Here is a 22,621-nt window from a genome sequence, read left to right on the forward strand (position 1 = left end):
TTTCCCTTCTCTTTACGCACGCTGCTGATAGGGAGGAAAAAAGCGCTTATCATGAGTTGCTCCAGAATTTAAGCAACAGTCAGTTGTGGTTTCTAAACGGAGCAGTCATGTTTTCTTCCCATTGGATCGCAGTATCGGAGTCGCTGTGTGTGTGATTCCTGAAGGCAGTGGTGGAGAGAGAGAGAGAGTAGAGACGCACATCCACATACTCAAGTGTGAGGACGCTTCCCGTGCAGCGTAGACGTCGTGCAGACTGGGGACAACTTGACTGGTGAGTTAAACTCTTGCCTGTTCGTTTCGTTACCACGTTACCAGTTCCGTTACATGGCAATGTCTAAATCTAAATGTAATATTTCAAAATAATATGTTTGTGTCTCACTGTTACATGTGAATTTCCTCACTGTGGAATATGAGTTCATACACATAGAATTAGACGGCGAGCGACTTACAGAGCCTATTTGCTTTAACATCAAGGTCTTATGAAGAATTCTTTGGAACCCTTTCAGAATAAAACACCTGTGATGTGATAAATCCACCTACTTTAGACACCTTTAGTCGTTGATTTGTCATGTTTTGAGGCACCCGTATTCATGGTGGAACGAAATCAATAAGCTCACTGTCACAGGTTGAAGTGAACTCGAGATACGCCTGACGGAATAAATGTGCCGGGCGCAGATGAAAGAGTTAAGATCCGTGTGTGTGTGTGTGTGTGTGTGTGTGTGTGTGTGTGTCAGAACTAGAAAGATTTGGTGCGCAAGTAACCTGTCGTGTATCATTTTCTGTTCACTAAACTAGGACCGTTAACGGTCGCCACCGGCCACGTGTTCTGTGTGTGTGTGTGTGTGTGTGTGTGTGTGTGTGTGTGTGTGTGGAGAGAGAGAGGATGGACGCACCAAAAAGGAAAACCAGAAACATCTAATTTCAAGCTAGATTGCACCCGCAAAATGCATGGTCCATCACTTTTTCCATGGCTACGTACTGTATGTTTGCTAAAAATTTTATATGCTATAAAATTTATTTGGAAGGATTCATTAGTCCTGAGTGACATGTGTAAACCCACGAAGTAAATAGTAGAAGGAAATTCATCCATTACTACTCCACAGAAGCGGAGCCTATTATGTTTAGGGACTTAACTAGTAAGAATCCACCCCAGGGTTTAATAAATTGATGCCCCAGTCCAAACAGTCTGCCTTTGTTCATAAACTGTTCTTTTTAGAGCAAAATGGGCTGTGCAAGGACCTCGTTAACAGACCAATACATCAATGTCATAATTTGTTTTTATCCTCTCCATGCAGCCTCATTAAAACACCTTTTGAGGTGACTACTTTGTTGCCTGTGGGAAATCACTCTTTCCTCGAGGCAACTTGACATGCTCCCAGTCATTCACGCTGTCTGTCTCACCTTTGCTGTCTGTTGCTATTGCTCGTTTCTTCACTCTTTAATCTCATTCTGTTTCTCCTTTTTTACTAAAATCAGCAACCCCCATCCTTGGATATAAACTGAGTGAAACAGCAACCCAGTGGGAGGGAAGCCCACTCCCCAGGACTCAGTCTGTCACCTCTAATTTTCAGTAAAAAATATCCAATGTAGCACATGACTTTAATCGTACAAGACCCTATTAATACTCCAACTTTGTGACATGCATCTGTGCATCTGTATTTTTGTTGTCAAATGATCATACAGCTATTAAATGTTACTTAATTCAGACTCTCACCCTTTTTAACAAACCAAACATTTCTTGCATATATAGTAGCTGTAATGCCACCCACTCACAAGAAGCAGGAATTATGGTTTCCAAACAGGCCCATAGAGTCTAATAATATAGGAGTCTGAAAGCCAGCAGTGACAGTTTTATTTGCTGATACTTGCTATAAATCAGTTTAGTGCATCAGGTGCAAAAAATGAACACAAGAAACAGCTATGGTATATTGCATGCAGCAAAAACACTTTTCCTCAGGTGCCATAAAGGAGTTGTAGTTGGGATTGATGCAAAAAAATTCTGCACCCCAGCCATTCGATACGTGGATATGAAATTTAAGTTTATCTTAAATGTACCTTTATGTGTTAAAAAAAAAAACAAAAACATTTAAGGTTATGGTTAAGGTTTTGTTAACAGTTGGCTACAATTAGTTGGTTGTTAAAGGAATAAGAAAAAACAAGACCCTTAATTTGAGAATTTCAGACCTGTATGAGGCCCAGTAGTGGATTATGATCAATGTGTTTAATGATATATTATAATATACATTGGAGTTTTTTTTTTAATAATTGAAAGTGAAATATCTGTAGTTCAGTATGAAGAAACTAAAAATGGGAAAGCTTCTCTTGTGATTTATCTATATTTACTGTGAATTTTCCCAAGTTTGTGCCCGCCTAGATCTTTTCTACTGCTGAGAATGAATACGCTTCTTGGATAGCAGGCATCCCCCTCTGAGTGGCGCGGGAGGTAGCAGAGCAGTGGCATAGCACAGATGGATTATGCTCTTGCGCAAATCCGCTGTCATTTCAAAACTCGCTGTTACATGAGATCCTCTAATGAGAAACCCTCCGCTAGTCCCTGTCTATCTCTATTTTCTCTTTTTCACTTCTTTTATCTGTCTCTTGCTCCCGTCTCTCCCAGTTTAATGGATGTTTTTTGCTGTCAAGGGTGTTTTTTGCCTGTGTGAATGCATGAGAGCAAGTGAAAGTTTCTGTTTGAAGTCAATATGTAGCGAAAAGGGTCTCATATGTGGCAAAAAGGCCTCAAGTCTTGAACTCGTTGAAGTTTTTCCTGTACTACAACCATCAGTTGTATCCAATTATACAGATCAGTCCCTAAACCTTCCAGACAACTGTTAAAGTGAGTCCTTTTGTTTTGAGTGTCGGCATACAGTGAGAGCCACGATGAGATGTTGGATCAAACAGAAAAGCTGTAGGATATTCAAGACTAAGATTTGAACCAATCAGGTTTTATTGAGAGCAATATCACCAACTGCCTCTAGCAAAATAGTAAGTGAATTATTGCAAGTTGTTATAATTTTAGATTTGCTTAAACATTATGCATAGAACAAGTAAAATTTATGAATGGACGTCTTTGAAAATTTAGTTTTTTTGCATGGGAATAGGTCAGAAATTCTTTAAAAAAGTACTGGAGTAAAGCCAAAGACAAGGAAGTGGAAAATGATGCAAATCACGTTCCATGGACATTTCTATGCTTCTCTTCAAGTCATCATTATCATATTTTGACCACATTATTCTCCCCCTTTCCTGTGCTTCACCTTTTGCCCCTTTTCTTTTATAACCAGTCAGACATGAAGCCTGCTAAACATCATCACATTAACCCGCCTTTGTCCCTGTAGCAGACAGAGCGTACCAAAGTGCAGCCCTTAAGGGAGAATATTTGGCAGTGGATCTACATGCTGTAGTCAAAGCCCATATTCCACTTAGCTGTCTGTCTGGAGACGCTTTGATAATTTTATAGGACTTAACAGGCTCAGTAGGGGAGCACTTTAGCTGCAATAACTTATTGAGCCACCAGACAACAGGATTGAATGGACAAAGGGAAAGATGGAAATCATGACTGAGTATAAAAGAGCATGCCAAAGAGGCTGAGTGTCTTACTATCGAATGGCTGTGATCCTTTGGCTTTCAGGCACCACTGCTTTAAAAACAGACACAACTCAGACACAAACAGACACAAATGATATTACTGTATAGGGTAAGGAAGTCCTCACAACACTGTTGTCAGTGAGGAGGGTTCATTGCTGCATTCACAAATGTGAGTTAAAACTCTAGCATACAAAACAAAAAAAAGCATTTGTAACCAAGATCCAGAAAAAAAGGAGTCTTCTATGGGCCCAAGCTCATTTAAGATGGACTGAAGTGAGGTGGAAAACAATCCTGTCGTCTTACAAGTCAAGATTTGAAACTGAACAGTTGAAATTCCTCTATCAAGGAAGAATATCTTTCAACCGTTCATAATGCACCACATTTTTTCTTAGTGAATTTCTCAGTTTCAACATTTGACTGGCTGTTGTTTTATATTCTTGTCTAATATACACTATATTGCCAAAAGTATTCCCTCACCTCCGTTTAGACCCATATGAATTTTAGTGACATGCCATTCTTAATCCATAGGGTTTAAAATAACGTCGGCCCACCCTTTGCAGCTATAACAGCTTAAACTCTTCTGGGAAGGCTTTCCACGAGGTTTAGGAGTGTGTTTATGAAATACATAATACCCAGTGCTTGCAGTCTTCGCTCTAATTCATCCCAAAGATGTTCTATCGGGTTGAGGTCAGGACTCTGTGCAGGCCAGTCACTTTCTTCCACACCAAACTCACTCATCCATGTCTTTATGGACCTTGCTTTGTGCACCTGAATTCATTTATTTGGATGGGTGAGCGAATACTTTTGGCAATTTAGTGTAAGTTTTGCATAATTTATAAATCTTTGCATCCTGTTTTAATGAACATTTTACATGGTGTCCTAACTGTTTTGGAAATGCTGTTATAGCATTGGAGGGACTAGACTTTATAAAGAAACACAGATTGATGAACTGAGGGACACAATGGAGAAAGAAGAGTTTAGAGGAGAGATGAAAGTCTTGAGGGTAGTTGACAAAGTGAAAGTGTAAGGCCTTCCACAATATGGAGAGAAAGTAAAAGTCTGAATAAACTGATAATTAGCCGAAGAAAGTAATTCTAGTGATCAGATTCACATAAAAGTTACAAAAATGAATTGTTTAGTGTAAGCCTAATCAAGGCCTTTGAACCAATAGAACAAAAAGAGCCGTCCTAATCAAGGATGGCAGAAAAATGTATAAGGTGAGTTGAAGAGAAAAGGGCTGATTAAGCCATCGGTCAGGCAAGGAGAGAGTGTTTAGCAAATTATGAACATGACTAGCAGAAGACATAATGGTTTGAGAGTCGAAAAGAGGGCAATTGACAGGTCGAGAGGAAGGAGTGGGATAGTAGGAAAAAGCAAGACAAGAGGAGAGACAGTCTGATAATGCCTCTTTCTCTTTTTTTCTTAATTATCTTAATTATGAAAGAGCATCTTGTATCGAAAGAATAATGACTCCTAATTGCTTGTTCTTTACAAAATGTATGACATAGTGTAGTGTCTCAAGACAGATAACTTATGAAAATATACTAAAGATGCTGCCTTTGGCAACTTTTCTGACCTTTGGAAATGTGCACACTATCCAATCAAAGCTGTAAGTCACCCAACACACACACACTAGGCTTTATATAGTCTATTAGGATCGTTAGCTGAGTTAATGCCCGTGCACTTGGCCCAATGGGAGTTACTGTGTCATTCTGCATGCTCCACAAACAGATGCAGAGATACAGATATGTCCTGCCTTTGGGGAAGACTCATGCACACACAAACGTAGTAGCCCACCTCCCCGTACAGCTCTTACAAACCATGGCGGAAGGATATATTAAGCATAACCGTGGCAGTGGTTTGAGGGTACTGAAGCTGTCATATTAGATTAGCTTGATGGTATTTGACCACACCCTGCTTCTTTTGTCCTTTACCCCTGTCTTGTCCTCTAATTTTACATTCTTCCTACAATCAGTTGTCTCGAAAGGCTCCTAATTCTTAGTTTTTTACAACGCAAACCTTTGGATCTAAATTGCTTGTTGGAATTTAGGAGCGAATAAATGTAAAACAAAGTTTGAAGCTTTCTCCAAAGTGTTTCAAACCACCTGTCCTTGAGGATATAATTAACAATATAATATAATAAAAAAAAATATATATATATATATTTACTTATTTATTCATTCATTCATTCATTCATTCATTCTTCATGGCTACAGTTGGATCAAAATCTAAATTCCCTTACTGTTCTATATGCTTATTCTCCTCTCCTCATCTATCCAGTTTCATGTCACGCTGCTTGACAGGGCAGGAAATCACTCCCATTTCTGCTTTAATTCATTCTGATCAAACGTGTCTCTCCCAATCATCCCAATTTGATTAAGAGATGCCCTATCACAGCCCCCCAAACAGGTAATGGCTGACAATCTCATATTCCGGTATTCTTGTAGAGTGCAAGTGTGAATGTGTGTCTGAGAGTTAGCTACACACATTAATTCATGCATCTCATGCTCTTGTGTGACCATCACGCATGCTCGGTTGGAGGTGCTAATGTGTTCTGTATATTTAGAAACTCTATCAATTCCATGTCTCACAGTCAAGTCTTTTTTAGCACCCTTCTCTGTTTTTCTCTCATCATTTTTTCTAAAGGCTCCTCTCCTGTCTTCTTACAGAGACATGGGGTGCAGGCTCCCTAAGTTGCGAAAGGCAGAAGATAGACAAAGTCCAGGCAAAATCTACTCTACCCTCCGACGTCCTCAAGTGGAGACTAAAGTGGGCGTTGCATACACCTACCACTTCCTGGATTTTCTTCTAGGGAAAGAAGGTTTGGATACTGTAATATATACAATCTGCAGTGTCTTTAAGACAGTTGCAGCCTTCCTTTTTTCTTCTTGAGAGCTTTCACTAAACCTGTGAATCCCAGTGGAACATGAATTTCATGTAACTCCCACACTTGCATACTTGAAATAGACAGGTGCTCATGTATAACGTCTCAATAAAAGATAATGAACATGACAAATTAAAATGTTTAACTAGCTGTGACAGCATTTTATTAGTTTGAATTCAACCATTGCTAGTGTCAGTTACATTTTCTAAAATGCCAGCGTTTGTCATGACCATGACTGCCCTGAAATATGAATTAAAAATGCTAATGTTGCTTTGTTAATTCAGGATGGACGTTTTAGGCATATTTACTTTTTCAGAATATGTAAGTCTTTGTGGTTTGTTGTATTGCAAAAACCAACGAAGTTATCAGTAAATGAAGAATTATACTTTACTTTCAGACAGCCAAAGAGCTTAGATTTAGGTATTTTATTAGTTATTGCCAATTTGTTTCGTTAGCTATGTTTTATTTATTTTTAAAAATGATAAGAAACCAGGAAATATGGTAATTTCCTTTATCCTTTTTCTTCAACTCTGTGATTAAATTATGTTAACGCCTCAGGTTATGTGAAACTACAGATTATCACAAAAATATTAAACTTTAAAAAATTGTCAGTATCCACATCATTCCCATAGTGCAGTACTTCTTGATAAAATGTTTTTTTTAATATATTCTTTTCTGGTCTAAATGTCCCTCTTTAAAACTAAGCTGCCTGAAATCACTCCGTGTATAGTATAATTTTTGAGTGATTATTTTGCATTTTTTAATGTACAGTGATTGAATGAGGAACAAGGGAGGCAATTTCAGTCACAGCTCAACTGAAAAGAACCAACTTGAGCATCAGATTCAGCAGCAAGCATCATTCAGATCTGATTCACATTTGTCCCAGTTCCAGTTTGAGAAAGGGAACAGGCTCCAAGGAATGTGTTTCATTTGATATTTCTTCAAAGTAATTCTTATGAATTCTTTATAGTGTGCATCATGTTCTGTTTTAAGTATTGTAAGTTCAACTTTCTGTTGAACTCTGCTTTGCTTTCTTATTCTGAACTCTGGTTGCAGTGGTTGTGTGTGTTTCACCAATAAAATAGCCACAGTTGCTATTCCAACTTCAACCAGTTAAATGAAATGTTTAGCTCAGCAACTCAGTGGAACAGTTTTTTCTTTCATACTCTAAGTATCAAGGGGGCAAAATGTGGCTTGTAAGCTGAAGTTGTGTCTGTGTGTGGCTCCTGTTGCAGGGAGTTCAAAGAGTTCTCCAATTCTCAGACTCAGCTATATTGTGCATGCTGTAGCCATGCCCTGCAACTTCCCTGTGCCTCACCCTTTACACGATGACAAAAGCTGATATGCGTTTGCATAGTGTCTTGGGAACTCTGTCTGTGTGTGTATATGTGTATAAATATGAAAAAAATGGTGTGCCTTTTAACGTGTGGGTGTGTGCATGCTCTTCGCATCTTGAGAATGCTTGATGAGAATCCTCTAAGGGCGTGCGGTTTCTAAAAATACTAATTCTGCTATTGTGTTGGTGTGGACTGTGAAAAGATAAAAGGCATGTGGAGAGAGTCGAGAAGGCAAAATAGTGTTAAAATACCCCCAAAAATATCACCTTTTTTTCCCCTTATGTCTAAATGTTTCAACAAGCCGGTGCTGTGCACTCCATCACCCAACATGCTGAAGCAGGTGCAAGTAGCTCACTGAAGTCCTTTTTAGAAGAGTTTCCAATGCAACACTGTAACAGACAGCAGGCACAGCTCCACAGCCAAGTGGCAATGTCCGGATGCCAGTCGGCTTCATTTTCAGCCAGCCCTGTTATGTTTGGCTAATTGGTTAGGCTGTAGTGTTGGCTGAGAGCGATTTGGCAGCCCGAAATGGTGGTGACCAAAACAGACAATAGACATGAGGATTTTTCGTCTTTGTCGTTGCTAATCGCATGGGCAGCAGCACACACGCAAAGATACAGAAAGTCCACACATACACACAGGGATAGTGTTCATACAAGTAGGCATGGCGGCTCATTCACGCTCAGACAAAAACACTTTATAGTCAGCAGAGTTAGTGTTATCTTTCGACAGACAGGCAGGTCATTTATATGGTAAACTCACTGACGCTACCTGAGCTGCTTAAGATGGGTATACCCTATTTTAGGATAAACACTATGAATTGATTGTGTGGTTGTGAGTGGGTGTGTGCCTGCGTCTCTCTGTCTCTATTCCTTTCTCCATTTGCGATAGAGAGACTGAGAAGTGAAGGATTCCTTAAGGATTATCTGATTGTTTGTGGAGATTGAGAGGCGTCATTCCCAGCTAAAGGATTTATTTGTATTTGTGTGTGTCCATGTGCGTGTGTATGTGGGAGGCAGAAGAATCTGTATGTCAGTCCATGACATTGAGGAAACCCACGGTCAAATCCATGCTTTAATTCAATTTGGCTTCCATTAATAACATTATTTCCTTGCCAGTGTGACTTGACAGCTCCCACACAGTAATGAAAAACAAATATCTTTGCTGGTGCTCGTGTGAGATATGTGAGACTAGATGTCTGTTTAATAAACTAAGTTGTGTTCTCAGGATAATGAGCCTCATGCTCTGACTGGAGAGGTGCACAGTGTGGTTTCTAACCTAACCTTTGACCTGTAAGAAATGAAACTCACCAGAAACAATGTGGCTCATAATATATTTTATTGCCTTTGTTTTATGAGCTCTTGTAGGGTTTGAGCTGGAACGTTTTCATGTGACTAAGCAAAAACTTGCTCACACTGGGTCAAAGCGACCCTGTGGTGAAATCCAGAGAAGGAAGAGAAATATGTTTGAGGCAACGGGCCTTTGCTTCACAGATGGACTGCGTATGTGATTATTATTAATTTATTTTTGTTCTGTTTTGTTTTGTCTCCACCTTATCATTTGCCCTCAAACCAGTGTCTTATTCTATTGATCTTACCGTCTATTTACCAAGCTGCAGCATCTTGACACATGATCCACCTTTTAAAAGAGCCATGATCTTCATTATCCCTGTTGTAATAGATTGGTTACCTTGACATAAATGTGAAGAATGAAATGTAATAGTCAGGTGTGACATTTTAACCCAGTCTACTTTGTGTCATAGTCCTGCTTGTATAATGAGAAGAAGAATTGGAAAGAGACGAGAACATGAACAAAAAAGAGGTAAAATGAAAGAAAAAAGTAGGGGAGAGGCAGAATACTGTCAGGGAGGTGTGACAGAGAACAGACGGTGAGAGAATGAACAGCACATGAAAACTTAAAGCTACAGAGAGTGTTGGTTGGGTCTGGAGCAGGGAGGGAAACGAGTGTCTTGAGAGCGAGGAGAGGAGAAGTCGAGCGAAAAGAGAGTTAGAAGTGTGAGAGGGAGTGAGCAGGAGCCAGGAATCTGCCGATGTGTGAGGAAGCAAGTTAGGTGTGATGCTGTGTGACTAATGCCGGTCTCTTGAGCAGACAGTGAGAAGCTGAACTCTGATGATGACTTTCTGCCACCCTGCAGAGACAGAGACCCACTCAGCTCATTAAAACTTACAACATGTGCCTAATGCTCAGTGGCATGGTTTTGTATACCTGTGGGCAACTTTATTTTACCCAGGCTCTTTTTTAATAAATATATTTATATATTGTGTGTGTCTGTGTACATGTGATCTACATCTGAATGCTACGATAGATAGTTCTTCTGTTGACAGAGCATAATATATGCCTTCTTTCTCACTTGATATATCTTTGCGTGCTCTGTGCGTGATGTATTTGACTTAGCACAAATCCATCAGTTTGCAACATCTGCACTGGCTGACACACTTCCTGGTAAACTCAAACATTTTTTTTAATGAAAGATTGTTGAAAATTGTGATCTGACACATTGGTTCAAACCATTTTTCTGGATTGTTTTTCCTTTTTTTCCATTCCAGTCATATTGTCAAAAAGCCTGTAGAGAATGCCAGCCAAGACGGGAGAGAGCTGCTATGTGTCAAAAGTGAGCCAGACTAGAATTCACAGGATCACAAGAACGTGGTGCTGTATGTGCCTTAAGCACCACACTGTGTTCTCACCACAGCAAACTGTGTTTCTCCTGCTTATACTTGTCATTTTGACATTTATTGTGAACCTCGTGCTCTTTCTGAGACATTTCTTGTAAAGCGTGTGCTCTGTGGAGATCATACTGCACTTGACAAAGCTCATATGCTGACCAGTGACTGTCATAGCCTATGGCTACTTTCTCCAAACAGTGGGGAGTTCCTGGCTCTAGAAAATATATTATTTTATAGCCACTGTTTTGGCACATATCCTCGCCTAAAACCTCTGCAAGTCATTAGAAGACTATTTAAAAAAAACGTGAACCTCCAGGAAGCATGGGGATAAGCCTTGAGGTTGGCTGTGAGTAGTAATCCCCATGCATCACCTAGCAGGCTTAGCACAAACTCTTTTATGTGCACACACTTAGACAACACAGGGAAAACGATGGCTCATACACATTGGCTGAGACATTGTGGCACACACAACCCACAAAATATGATTTTACAGTCACACACAGATTCAGGGATTTGTACAAGGAATTAATAAGCCCTTTCAAGCAGCTACAGGAAGGGTATGACTCTCACACTCCGAATACAGCCTTTGAAATCCATGGTTGAAAAGTGAGGCATCACTCACAACACACAGCGGCGGTCGTGCGGTCAAAGCTGTGGGTTGAAAGGGAAAAAGCAGACTGGGGATCAAAGCTGAAGAACCACTCAGCCGCTTCTTGTGTCCTATAAATGATGCACCTTTGAATATTTGTGTCTATCTTTCTTAAACACTAAGAAACACAAGCTTGTCATCACACCTCTCTTAAACACACATTCTAGTGGTCTTTCTACACTTTCTACACTGGTTACTAACACTATACCCTTGCAATCAGTAGCTGGAACTATAAAACTCCACCCGGCTTGTCTGCCCTGAGCTGTTCCCATGTTCCCATTCTGGTGTGGAATTGCAGGCTCCCCTTAAATCCCACATTGGCAGACAGTATAAATGAAGTTGCTTCCCAGCCTAAAGCGCTGCATAACATCCTAATAACTTCTGTATGCCTTGCCTGAATTATCCACCATGCCTTGCCTGTATCTTGTCGGTGGCTGAGTGCCAGCCGTGCAGAGCTAATGACGGCTAATGACTGTTTATGGTGACAGGATCGTTGTTATCCCCCCCTGCCACCCAATCCCAGTCTCCAGCTGTTATTGCTATTATCACTGTACTGTTTTTGATAAGTCCCCACAGGCACCCGTTTAAGTGGTTGCTTGATGAAAGGCCTTCATGGTTCCAAGCCGTTATGCCAAGATGATGTGATGGTTGGATTTTCTCTGAGAGTTTTTCTCGATTGTTTAACTGAGATGGGAGTCAGGAGAGTGTGTGTTAATGTGCTTGTATCCTAGCGTCCTGGCTAGTTTCTTATGTGTGTGTGTGAACACGGCAGATGATGGAGAACAAATTGAAAATGAGATAGCTTGCGCATTTCTTTTTTTTTCCTGTGAATGTGTGTGTGTGTTTTGTGTGTGTCTAGATAATTTATTCAGGTTATTTTCTCTTCTCCAGACCCATGCAAATGAGATTGAATGGGAAAGGGTGACAAGCATTCAGGCACAACAGACAGCCTCATCTCTCTCTCTCGCTCTCCTCTCGCTCTCGCTCTCTCTCCTCTCTCTCTCGCTCTCTCTCCTCTCTCTCACTCTCTCGCGCTCTCTCTTGCTTTCTCTCGCTCTCTCTCTTTCACACTCTCACTCTCTCAAACACACACACATGCACGCACGCGCACACACACACACACACACACACCACCTGGCATCACTCAATTATATAGAAAAACACAGCCATGCATGCACGTGTTCCCTTAAAAGCATGTAAACAGATAGAGAGAGAGCCTTACTACAATGCACCGGCCTTTTATAGGGCAGCTTTCGCAAAGACACTGCTCTCTCTGGTGGATTTGCCTTGACAGTTTGCTTCCATATGATAATCTCTGCTAGCCATTTTAACTAAATTTTTTTCCCCCACTGTGGCAATAGGGAAAGCAGCTCTGTGCAACACCCAAGCAGGCAATTTGATACCATTGATAGATAAAAAGATTGATAGGTAAAATGTAGTTAGTGTAGGTAAAATGCAATGCTGTCCACAATTGACAGGTGTCAGAACACACTCTATAATGTAGCTTGCAGCTACTCTGAATGGGGCTGCAGAGACAGGTCAGAGTGCCCACATTGACCCCTGTCATCCTCAACATTTGCACTAGTAGGTGGATTTAAAGTTGTGGCTGCACAGTGTCTTTGTGTTTTTAGAAAGCCACAATGTGCTGTTGGCAGTGAGCGCAGGTCTAATTGTTGTGGTGTAATTAGCTTCAGATTTAGCGTGAAGATGCCATGTGTTGGTGTGGGGATTATGATAATGAAACATGCGCTCGGTCTTTGTTCCTTTACACCCTTTGTCCCTTTTTCTCTGTCACATTTTTACTCTGTCTCTTTCTTCCAGCTTCTATCCACTTCCGGATACTGCTCTATTTTTTCCTGTCTCTTTTGCAATCCGTGACTTCCTTGTCTTGACCATTTCTCATTAACCCGTCTTGTCTAACCTAATTTTCTCCCTCCCTTCTCACCCATTCGCCATCCCCTCCAGAGGTGCCGGTGTCATCCGTGCTTTGTCTGTCCTCGGTCAGAGAGCTCCCGGTTCAGGTGAGAGAACTTTACGCACAGGGATTTGTCCTGGTGGCCGTCCACCCATTTGTGCACCCCTGCGGCCCTCGTCATGCGCACATCCAACGCCAACTTCATCGGGCTGTGCTGGTCCGAGAGACAACAAGGTACACAAACTATCCACAGTATTGTTTTTAAACTTCCTTCACTAAAAATAGATTTAACTGTACATTCCAGATTGATTTTGATAAATTTGATTCATTTGCAGCTATAATTAGCCAGCAGCTAGTAGGGAACAGCTTTTGTTTTTACATGGAATCCAACTGAGACCCATTATCACAGGCAAAATCTTGCTCCTCACCTCCTTCCCTTGATGTAAAATTAATTGCAGATAAATCAGCCACAAATAAATGACTAACTTTAGCATGCTGTCCCAATTCTTTCACCTTTGACTATACATGATAATATACTGTACTCTGTGACTCCCTTGCACAATGTGAAGCTACACTAGCTCTTCTGTAACCCAGATATTCTTTAGTAACACCAGAAACTATAATACTCACCGCCATGTTTGAGCAGAGTGTTATTTTCATACCCTCTCTACTATCAGCTCTGGTACAGCATGCAAGCTGAGCCTTATTCTCAGTATCTCATTGTGGAAGTTACTGACACATGCAGAGGCCTACTAAGACTTAATGTGTCAGTATTTCTTTGCTTAGACAACAGTTTTAAGCATCCTCACGAGTTTTGTGTGCTCTTCTAATGTGAAATCAAGGGATCGCATATTGCACTCATATTCACACACATGAACACACACATTCAGGTGCAAAGGCAGGTGACAGGCTGCTCCTTTGATCATAAAAGTGCTGGCTGCTTCCTGGCACCCAGCACCTTGGATATGGCTGATTGCTTCATCCCTGCTCACCAGTGGGGAACGGGATGCTGAAAGAGAGACACCATCTCTCCATCCTGTCATCTGCATTCTTCAGTGATGGACATCTCTTCTTTCTTTTGTCTCCCCCCGACACCCTCCTGGTCCCCTTTGCTCTGCCTTTTACTTTCCAATCACAAAGATCCCTGTTCATCAAAAACCACAAAAATGAAAGAAAATCTGAAACCTCTACTGTTTCAAATCTAGCAGGGAATGTCACTCACGCCTCAGAGCACAAGATATTACTATGGCCTTCCCACTGACCTCAATCCAAATCTGAAGAGGCGTATCTAAATACTTCTTTTATGATGGTGTCTTGTAGTTCTATCACTCAAAATTCAGTCCCTTTTCTGTCTAATAAATCTATTGTGTCTGTGTTGAATGTGTGCTCTCCTTAAATGGAAAAATCACCCAGTTCCAGAATTGACATTATGTGTCTGCTGTGATCATTCTGGGTCAATGAGTGCTCGTGAACATAAGCATTTGCACCAGAACCTATATAGCCAGGGCTCATTTAGACTGTAATGTTACTGTGTGATGGAACTGCTCCAGCAATAATGAATAGGAAATGAACCTAAAGGGAACAGTCCAGGGTAATTTTATAACAGTATGAGCACATTTTACATTTCCTGGTTCATGAGAGCACAATTTAACTGAAGTGAATTACACATGATTTATGCATTACACTCAATATTCGTTTCATTCTTTCCCACACTGTAGTTCAGAGAAAAGCCAGCTGAGGTGGGCAAGACATCGTTTGGAGACAGATGTGTGTGTGGCTGGTCACCAGGCTGCTGACCCAGAAATGATCCAGAGCTATGTCAAGAAGGTGAGTTGAACGGGGACACAGTTATGCCAAGGAAGGTGGTTTGGGCTCATGTTATTCTCTTCTGATATATTAGTCTTGAAATAGTTTTTCCTAATAATCTATGAGGATCTTTGCTCAAATAGTATCTAGGGGGTAGAAATTACTAAATTGTAAGACTGTAATTTTCAGGGTATTCAAATACAATCTTAGTGATGAGGCACTAATGTGGGGTGCAGGCTTCACATAGTGACAACAGGCTTTTTGGCGAATACCTGAATATTTTAAATATACATCTTTATTTGCTTAATCCAGTGTGAAAGTATTAGTAGGGCAATAAGCCAATCTTTTTTCTCCTGGATTCTCATGCCTCAATATCAAATTAATATGCATCTATTGTACCTCAGTGGACGGTAATATTTGAATGTAAGGTAACATGAGGTCAAGCCACAGCATAGGAAATTCTAGGCACTTCTAAAGCATTTTCTTATTGGATTATGCTAACATTAAAGGGCAACTCATCTGATTGTATGTGTCAAAGGGAGTACCTCTGCACATGAGAAAAAAGTTGTATAGAGCTTTGGATATTGCCTCATGTGACATCACTTAAGTCGGTGTTGGTTGTAGCTGAAGTACAAGTGAAAAAAAATCTGTATAATGGTGATAAATGCTAAATCAGAGTAGAACTCTTAAAAGAGGCAGTCGATGTAAATCATCTCCGTCTCTTTGCACGGCGTGTGTTTATGTGTGTATCTTTTATGTTGGTTCAGCGCTGCTGTGACAGCGAAGGGAACGTTACAGGGCTCAAAAGGCTACAGGCAACTGTCGATAATTGCATGTCTGTGCCATATGGTAAACTTGCCACTGCTGCTGACATGCAGAGCTTCTCTAGATAAAATGGAACAAATTTGATTGGAGATTTTCCATTTCAAATATTGCATTTTTTCCAGATTGGAAGGATTTTAACAATTCATTGTGAGGGAAGGTGGGCAAAGTCCATGTGCAATATGCGGTATAAAAGATAGAATTGGGAAAGCAGAATACTGAATTCTTACTATTTGCTCTACCTGCCACACTGTTCACTCTCCTGTAACTATAAAAACAAAAATGATACAAAATGAATGGAAGATTACAGTAGTTGGGGTAAACTACAGTAAGAGTTCACCCTAAAATACTCTACCAAACCATCACTGGCATTTATCAGCTGTAAAACTCACGTTTACTTTCTCTGTTCATGCATTTGCCAGCAGTCCTACAATGGGAAATGAAAATGTGCTCTATTGAATAGATTTGCATCAGAACACCCAGAGAGCACAAAGGCAAACCTGATTGGATGGAAATGCACATCACTGAGAATAATGTGATAGGCTTCAGCAGCGTGACATGAATAACCAATCAGATCACAAGCTGCCAGAGAGTTCAAGATAAGAACCCAAGAGCAGCACCAGGAAGACAAAGTGACAAGCCTGTGTGTGTGTGTGTATGTGCACCCCACGCACATTTGCGTGGGGGGCTTTAATTTTGAAACTGTATCTTGTCCATTATTCACTAGCCCACCCACCCTCACTTTGTGTTCGGCCATACTCATCAACTAAAATTGTGTAAGCATATATGTAATTTTGAGTGTATTGGATGCTAATGGAGAGACTGCATATACAGTCAATGTGGTAAGTGTGTGTGTGGGGGGGGTGGTGGATGAGTGAAGTGTCAAAAGTAGTGGTTAATAGGAGAAGATGTGTCTCATTATTGTTTGGTGGTAGTTTGCAATCTGATTTCTCTCCCGTCGAGCCTGTCTAAAACTGTCAGCCCAAATATCAACTGACAATTAACCACCAGTGCTCCATGGGAGGGAGCAACACTCAGACACAGGCACACACAATATGCACACACTGTCACACACGTACACACACGGATGCGTTAGGATAATGAGGTCCTTTTGTCATTTGAATATTTGATCTTTGCACATGATTAGGTAGGTTGTTATTTTGCAGAATATCTACTCTGCATACGTCAGCCTTTGTTTGTGTGTAAATGAAGCTGTGTTTGCCTGACTATTAAAAGAGACTGTGTAAATGTATTTGAGATGCAGTAAATGATGTCTTTTATATTTATGTCACTCAAATATTGTATATTCTTATATAATTTTGGGACATGCACATAAATGATAACATTGTGTATGTCTATGTCATCGCTGCAGGTCCAGGATGTAGCAGAGCAGGGAGTGATGTTTGTGGGCTTTCTTCAGCAACCAGGTGGTGTTCCCTATTTCTTGGGTAACTGGGACCCCGAGGAGCTCTCGTCCTTACATTCAAGCCCATCTCCCATACATCGACACCCCTTCAGCGCTAACACCAGCCCAACAGATCCATCAGAGCCACATCAGAATGGTGTAGAAGCTGACTGCCACTCCTTCGACGCTCAAGATTTATATCATGACAATGTAGAATGCAACACACAGCCTTTCATACCCAACGTCCCAGACTTCAGCCCCCTAAAACCCACCTGGAGTTCAGAGCTCAACACAGAGGAGTTTGACGAAACAATTCAGACCTCACAGATCAGAGTCAAAGAGTCACTAGAATCAAAAAACCAGCCTCAAAATTACTGTAAACCTAGTGTAGATACACCTTTGTGGTTTCCAAGTCAAAACCCAGCAGATGCCAATGGGAACCACATGTGTCCCAGCCCTTCCGAAAATTCAGATACAGTCAGACAAAAGGAGCATAGTGTACAAGACCTCAAAGAATCCACAGACAAACAGTTAAACCCTCCAAACCAGAAAGGAAGACGAGGCTCAAATTCAGACAGCCGGCTCAGTTCTCCAGAGCCTGATCACAGCCATGATACATCAGATAGCCAAAGCAGATTGACAAGACACCACAACAACAACCATATTAGGCGGAAGAGTTCAGAAAAAGATAAGAATGCGTCTTCACCACCAGGACAGGCTAGTAAGTAACCGTTTCCTGTTTGTGGCCTAAGTTGTCATCAAATCATCAGGAAGCAGAACTTTCTTTCTAATTGCTGACTTTTCCATGTTACTTTGTCTGTGTGTAGGAATGCAGCTCTTTGCCCTGTACAACCACACAGGAGAGCTGAACACTTCCCTGAGGTTTTACTCACTCAGGGTGCCCCTTCAGGTACAAAAAGAAGCAGGCCTGATCACAGAAGTTGATGCACACTGGCTTGATCACATGACACAGCATTTCACTAACGGTGCACAGCTTATTGATGGCTTTTTTCACCTTGGAAACGACAATGGTATGTTTCTGTGCCATGCCAATGGTATAGAACAATTTTTTTCAATCATTCTGTCATACAAAGTAAAAAATATAGCAGTTGTGACTACATGCAAACTCAGATAATGGACCAAGACAGAGGATACTTTAATTTAGGCGGCGTTAGCGCACAGACGATGGTGAGGCAAAAATCATTAGTGCATCCTTGCTTAAAACAGCTGGTGATGCTGGAAGTGTAATGACTAGTTGACGGTTGTGTGACACAGCTAATATGATAGTTTCATTATGTTCGGGTGTGATTTACCATTTGCCATTTTGTATACAAGTGTGAAAGTGGTATACAGGACTTCATACAGAAGAAAAAAGGATATTTCAGCAAATGTATACTATTCCATTAAAGTTTACACAGCACAGCACTATTCCTCTGATAGCAAATCCACTGATAATGATCCTGTTGAAATACACAGGTTTTGGTCTGAAATTTAGTTGTTATGAATTCTCATGTGCCTTAAAATACGTTCAAGGCATCACCAGTGAGCAGAATGCATCCCTTGGAGAAAAGGATAGATAGAACCAGTAGTTGTGCAGCTATTTCTAGACCAAAGTGGTGGACTGACTAACACTGTCCACTCTACAACGATACGCCAGTCATCATTTTGCTTCACCTGATGACTTTCTAAATTAATTGGCCAAACTGTCCCGTTGTGTCCTGTGTTCTTACTGGTTGATTTGCACCAGTTGCTTGACAAGAGGAATGAGCTGCTCAGACACAGCATTGCTTCATGCTGAGTAGGGGGTGATATTCACTGAGTTAAATGCTATAATTCTGGGGCTTTCACCTTAAGTCACTGTTCAGTCACCCATGAAATAAGTAGGCTCAAGCCATGGCCAAAAAGGGGGATCAATAATGAGCAGTTGGGAGAGTGGAGATGAGCTTGTAAGTCACGTCTGGATCACCTACATCCACCTCTGTTCATCTGAGGCTGTCTCTAATTTCTCCTGTTTCTATCCAGACAATGGGGTTTCATCTGTGGATAGTGTGTTCATCTTCCAGAGCTCGGCCGAGGAGACCACAAACACCTCTTACGATGCTATCGTGGTTGAGCAGTGGACTGTTGTTGATGTGGGTCTTTGAGTTTTTAATAGTCCGAAGAATATGTAAAATTTACAACTTGTTTTTATGTCAAACATCACATAGAAGTGAACAAAAAGTTGTATGTGACTGAGCATCAACTGAGCAAATTTGTTACACATTTGTTGGTGTGTTTATAAACTGTGTTTCAGAGTCGTGTTGTGTTTATGTCTCTTTACTCTCGTTTAGGGTGTCGTAGTGAAGACAGACTACATTCCATTACTCCAGTCTTTAGCTCCATATGGATGGAGGCTTATGTGCGTTTTACCAACACCAATTGTCAAGACCAACAGGTACTACACCTTCAGAGAGCACTGCTTTAACTATAAACTCACATCTCTACTAAATATGTCTTCTGCTTTTTTTAACAGTCTGTCATGAAATTGCATCACCTAAAACCAGTAAAGACTAGTGCTTTGATGATTTTTAGTATCATTATTTTTATTACTTAATATGTCATTTGCTGTCTCTCTCTTTTTTTTTTTTGGGATAAGGACTGACAGTGTAGCTTAGATACACAGGACAGATGGTTCAAGATCTGACAATTCATGATCATATGCTCATCTCAACATGAATCTGCTTTGAAATCTGTAAGAGCTGCGAACAGAAACACTGTCACTGAAATGCTTTTGTCTTGTAACCTGTCACTTTACAAACCGCAGCAAACAGAAACTGGATTTTAACACATGTAGCATAATGCAGATTTGTCAAATTATAAGATAACAGGTAACAGTAGTAAAAGTGCAGCTCTTGTTTTTCTGCAGTGACGGGAGTTTGTCGACCAAGCAAATCCTCTTCCTTCAGAGACCCATTTTGCAGCGCAAGAGAAAAGACTTCAAGGTTTGCCCCCTCCCCTACATCTTCACAATAAATCTGTCACTTGTTTCTGTTGTGCCTTTAGGATAAGTGACTATGTCACAGAAGGTGCCATTAAAAAGTCACATTACTAAATATGGGATGTACAGCAAATATAAAGCCACTCAGGAACAGTCTAATAATAGGCTAGTAGTCAGCCTCATACTGTACAGGAAAGAGGCATCATTGAGGGAGGCTTTGTTGTGGTTTGTCAGGTGTCTGGAGAGACAGAAAGAAAAAGACACATAACAAAGCCCCAAACTATCTCAAACACATCTGTTTGATTTCAGATGCCGAACCTCAGGGGTCGCAGCAAGGCAAAGAAAAACTCTGCTGGAGAAGAGGAGAGAGACAGCAGGTCCCCCTTGATGGAGACAGAGATGGACAGGTTGAGGAGAAACACAAGAGAAGAGGAAGAGGAGAGTGAAGGGAGGAAGAGCTGGGATAGCGGAAGGAGTGAACGAGCGAGCCCTCTGAGAGGTGGAGAGGAGAGGGAAGAGGATGCAAGTTATCAAAAGGGCTTCTCCTTACTATCAGGGAGCCAGTTTTCTGTTGAAGATCAGGAAGAGGAAACGGACATAGACAAGATCCCACCATCCAAGCAACAGAAGACGGTGAGATGGACAGATGTGTGTCAGAAAGATGGTGGAGGGGTCAAAGAGCAGGTGAAGACAGAGGAACGCATCAAACAGCAGCTGTTTTCTGGTGTCTGTTGACAGACAGGACACAACAGCAAGCAAAGGGAAGTTAAAACCTGGCTAGTTGATCAAAAAAGCCATTAAAAATGTTTTACTGATGTGGATATTTTATCCCTCCGGACAACCCAGATCTAGTCAGTCTGATCCTGTATTTATTTCACACATTGTTGCTTATACTTTATTTTGCTCTATTTTGGGCGTTAACACAAGTCTTTAAGGTTGTGCAGTTTTCCTGCTTTGGGTCAGTGTTTATATTTAATGTGTAATTATATTAACAGAACAAGAGTCTGCAAGACTATACAGTACAACCAAGCCCTCCACTCCAACATTTTAGTATTTCAAAAGGGGGTATTGATTTATGGGTTGTATTTTTTTATGTAATGTATATAAATTAAAACAAAATGTAAATGAAAACAATCTTTACACTGCATTAGAGCTCCAGTCATAATCTACATTTTAGCTTATAAATGATATTAGTATTTGCTTATATGTTGGCTAAAGATGATCTAAAATTGCCTGAACAAACTTTTGACACCCCTTAGAAGTATGTTGTGATAAATATGGATTATAGTCATATATGAAGTCTGCACTTGTCCTCAATTATTATTACAGGTGTCTTTAATAATCCTTCAGCCTTTTTAAATGGAGTTGTGCTGTTTGGTATCATTGTACTGTACACACCCCAACAAAAGGAGGAAGAGAGCTGTCTAAAGAGATGAAGAAAACAATTGTCAACCACATTTGAGGTAAAAGCTAAAAATTGTTTCCAAGTTTTTATTCCTGTGACCACAGATAATATTAAAACAGCTGAGGTCCATGGGACCATAGCCAACCTTCCTCAATGAGGACAACTGACACCAGATTGAACAGAAGTAAAATTCACATGGTTAAAAAAAAAAAAAAAAAAGCTGGTATCTGTAACTTCAAACCCGGTACAATCTGAGTACCAAGATCAAGGTACTTTTTCACCACACACCACCAAGCTCAATGAAATGCCATTTTTGGAAGCGTAGCACACAGAGATACTATAATTTAAAAAAGATTAATATGCAGATTGACAAGCCACAGTACCTGAGAAGGTTCGGTGGAGAGATAACCAGTAAGTCACAGAAGCACAGAAGAAAATAATGGAGCTTTCAAAAACACCCTCCCCACTGAAACATGGAGGTTGTCACAGGGTTGCTCTGCTGCCTCTGGTACAAGGTGCCTTGTTTATTTTGCACATCAGTTAGGCAAAATTAAGTATGAAGGGTGAGGACAGACAGATACTTCTCAGTGTCTCCATCCAGCTCAATGCTCCTCCAACAGAGTAGTGGCTGCAAGGAATCCTGATCATAGTCCATGTGTATGTGTATAGAGCTGAACCTTGCAGAAGGGAGAAGACACTTTAAAACTGGGAGAAGTGGAGCATTTTGCTCAAGATTTAGTCAAAGTACCATAGCATGTGATTAACTAATTGGTTTCAAAAAGGTGATGTACAAAATGTTAGATTAGTGGTCTGAATATTTTTGTTCATGCAATATTAAATTAGTTGTATTATTGAAAATGTTACATCAATAGTCAAAGCAACATTCTACTAAAATTAGAATAGCAAACAGTGGGCTTATTTTTTGTTGGTTTCAATATATTAAAAGAAATTAGACACCAAAAGTTGCCCATTTGTTTAGGCCACATTTCAAGATATTCGGCTTTTTTTTTTTTTTTTTTTTACTAGGGGAGAGTTCTTTAGACAATGTGTAAATTAGAAAGCAGCTATGTATTCCCTGGACTATGTACTTTGTGTGGATAACGTGACATGTAAGTAAAGGCAGATTTCAGTAAAGTCTTTTAAAAACAG

General features: G+C 40.5%; 1 protein-coding gene across 2 annotated transcripts; it reads left to right on the forward strand.

Moving 5' to 3' along the window:
- The first annotated feature begins 54 nt into the window (after positions 1-54).
- On the forward strand, positions 55-22,240 carry rftn1a (raftlin, lipid raft linker 1a). Of its 2 annotated transcripts, none has more exons than XM_067504498.1 (10): positions 55-271; positions 6,232-6,406; positions 13,108-13,291; positions 14,776-14,884; positions 17,058-17,811; positions 17,918-18,121; positions 19,113-19,222; positions 19,421-19,524; positions 19,996-20,071; positions 20,377-22,240. In XM_067504498.1, exons 2-10 carry the CDS (start codon positions 6,259-6,261, stop codon positions 20,800-20,802), a joined length of 2,115 nt encoding a protein of 704 aa, XP_067360599.1. In that variant the 5' UTR covers positions 55-271; positions 6,232-6,258; the 3' UTR covers positions 20,803-22,240. The 2 variants fall into 2 exon arrangements, with proteins under 2 accessions (XP_067360599.1, XP_067360590.1); XM_067504489.1 differs by having other exon boundaries at positions 56-271; positions 6,255-6,406.
- Positions 22,241-22,621: the final 381 nt, after the last annotated feature.

Source organism: Channa argus, chromosome 1 (assembly GCF_033026475.1).
Source record: "Channa argus isolate prfri chromosome 1, Channa argus male v1.0, whole genome shotgun sequence".
Taxonomy (NCBI): domain Eukaryota; kingdom Metazoa; phylum Chordata; class Actinopteri; order Anabantiformes; family Channidae; genus Channa; species Channa argus.

Bases quoted from the DNA above. Each gene is read 5' to 3' on its own strand.
- rftn1a (XM_067504498.1), top strand. From the start codon at position 6,259: ATGGGGTGCAGGCTCCCTAAGTTGCGAAAGGCAGAAGATAGACAAAGT. The intron at 6,407-13,107 runs GTTTGGATACTG...CATCCCCTCCAG, and splicing joins TTTTCTTCTAGGGAAAGAAG to AGGTGCCGGTGTCATCCGTG. The intron at 19,525-19,995 runs GTACTACACCTT...GTTTTTCTGCAG, and splicing joins CCAATTGTCAAGACCAACAG to TGACGGGAGTTTGTCGACCA.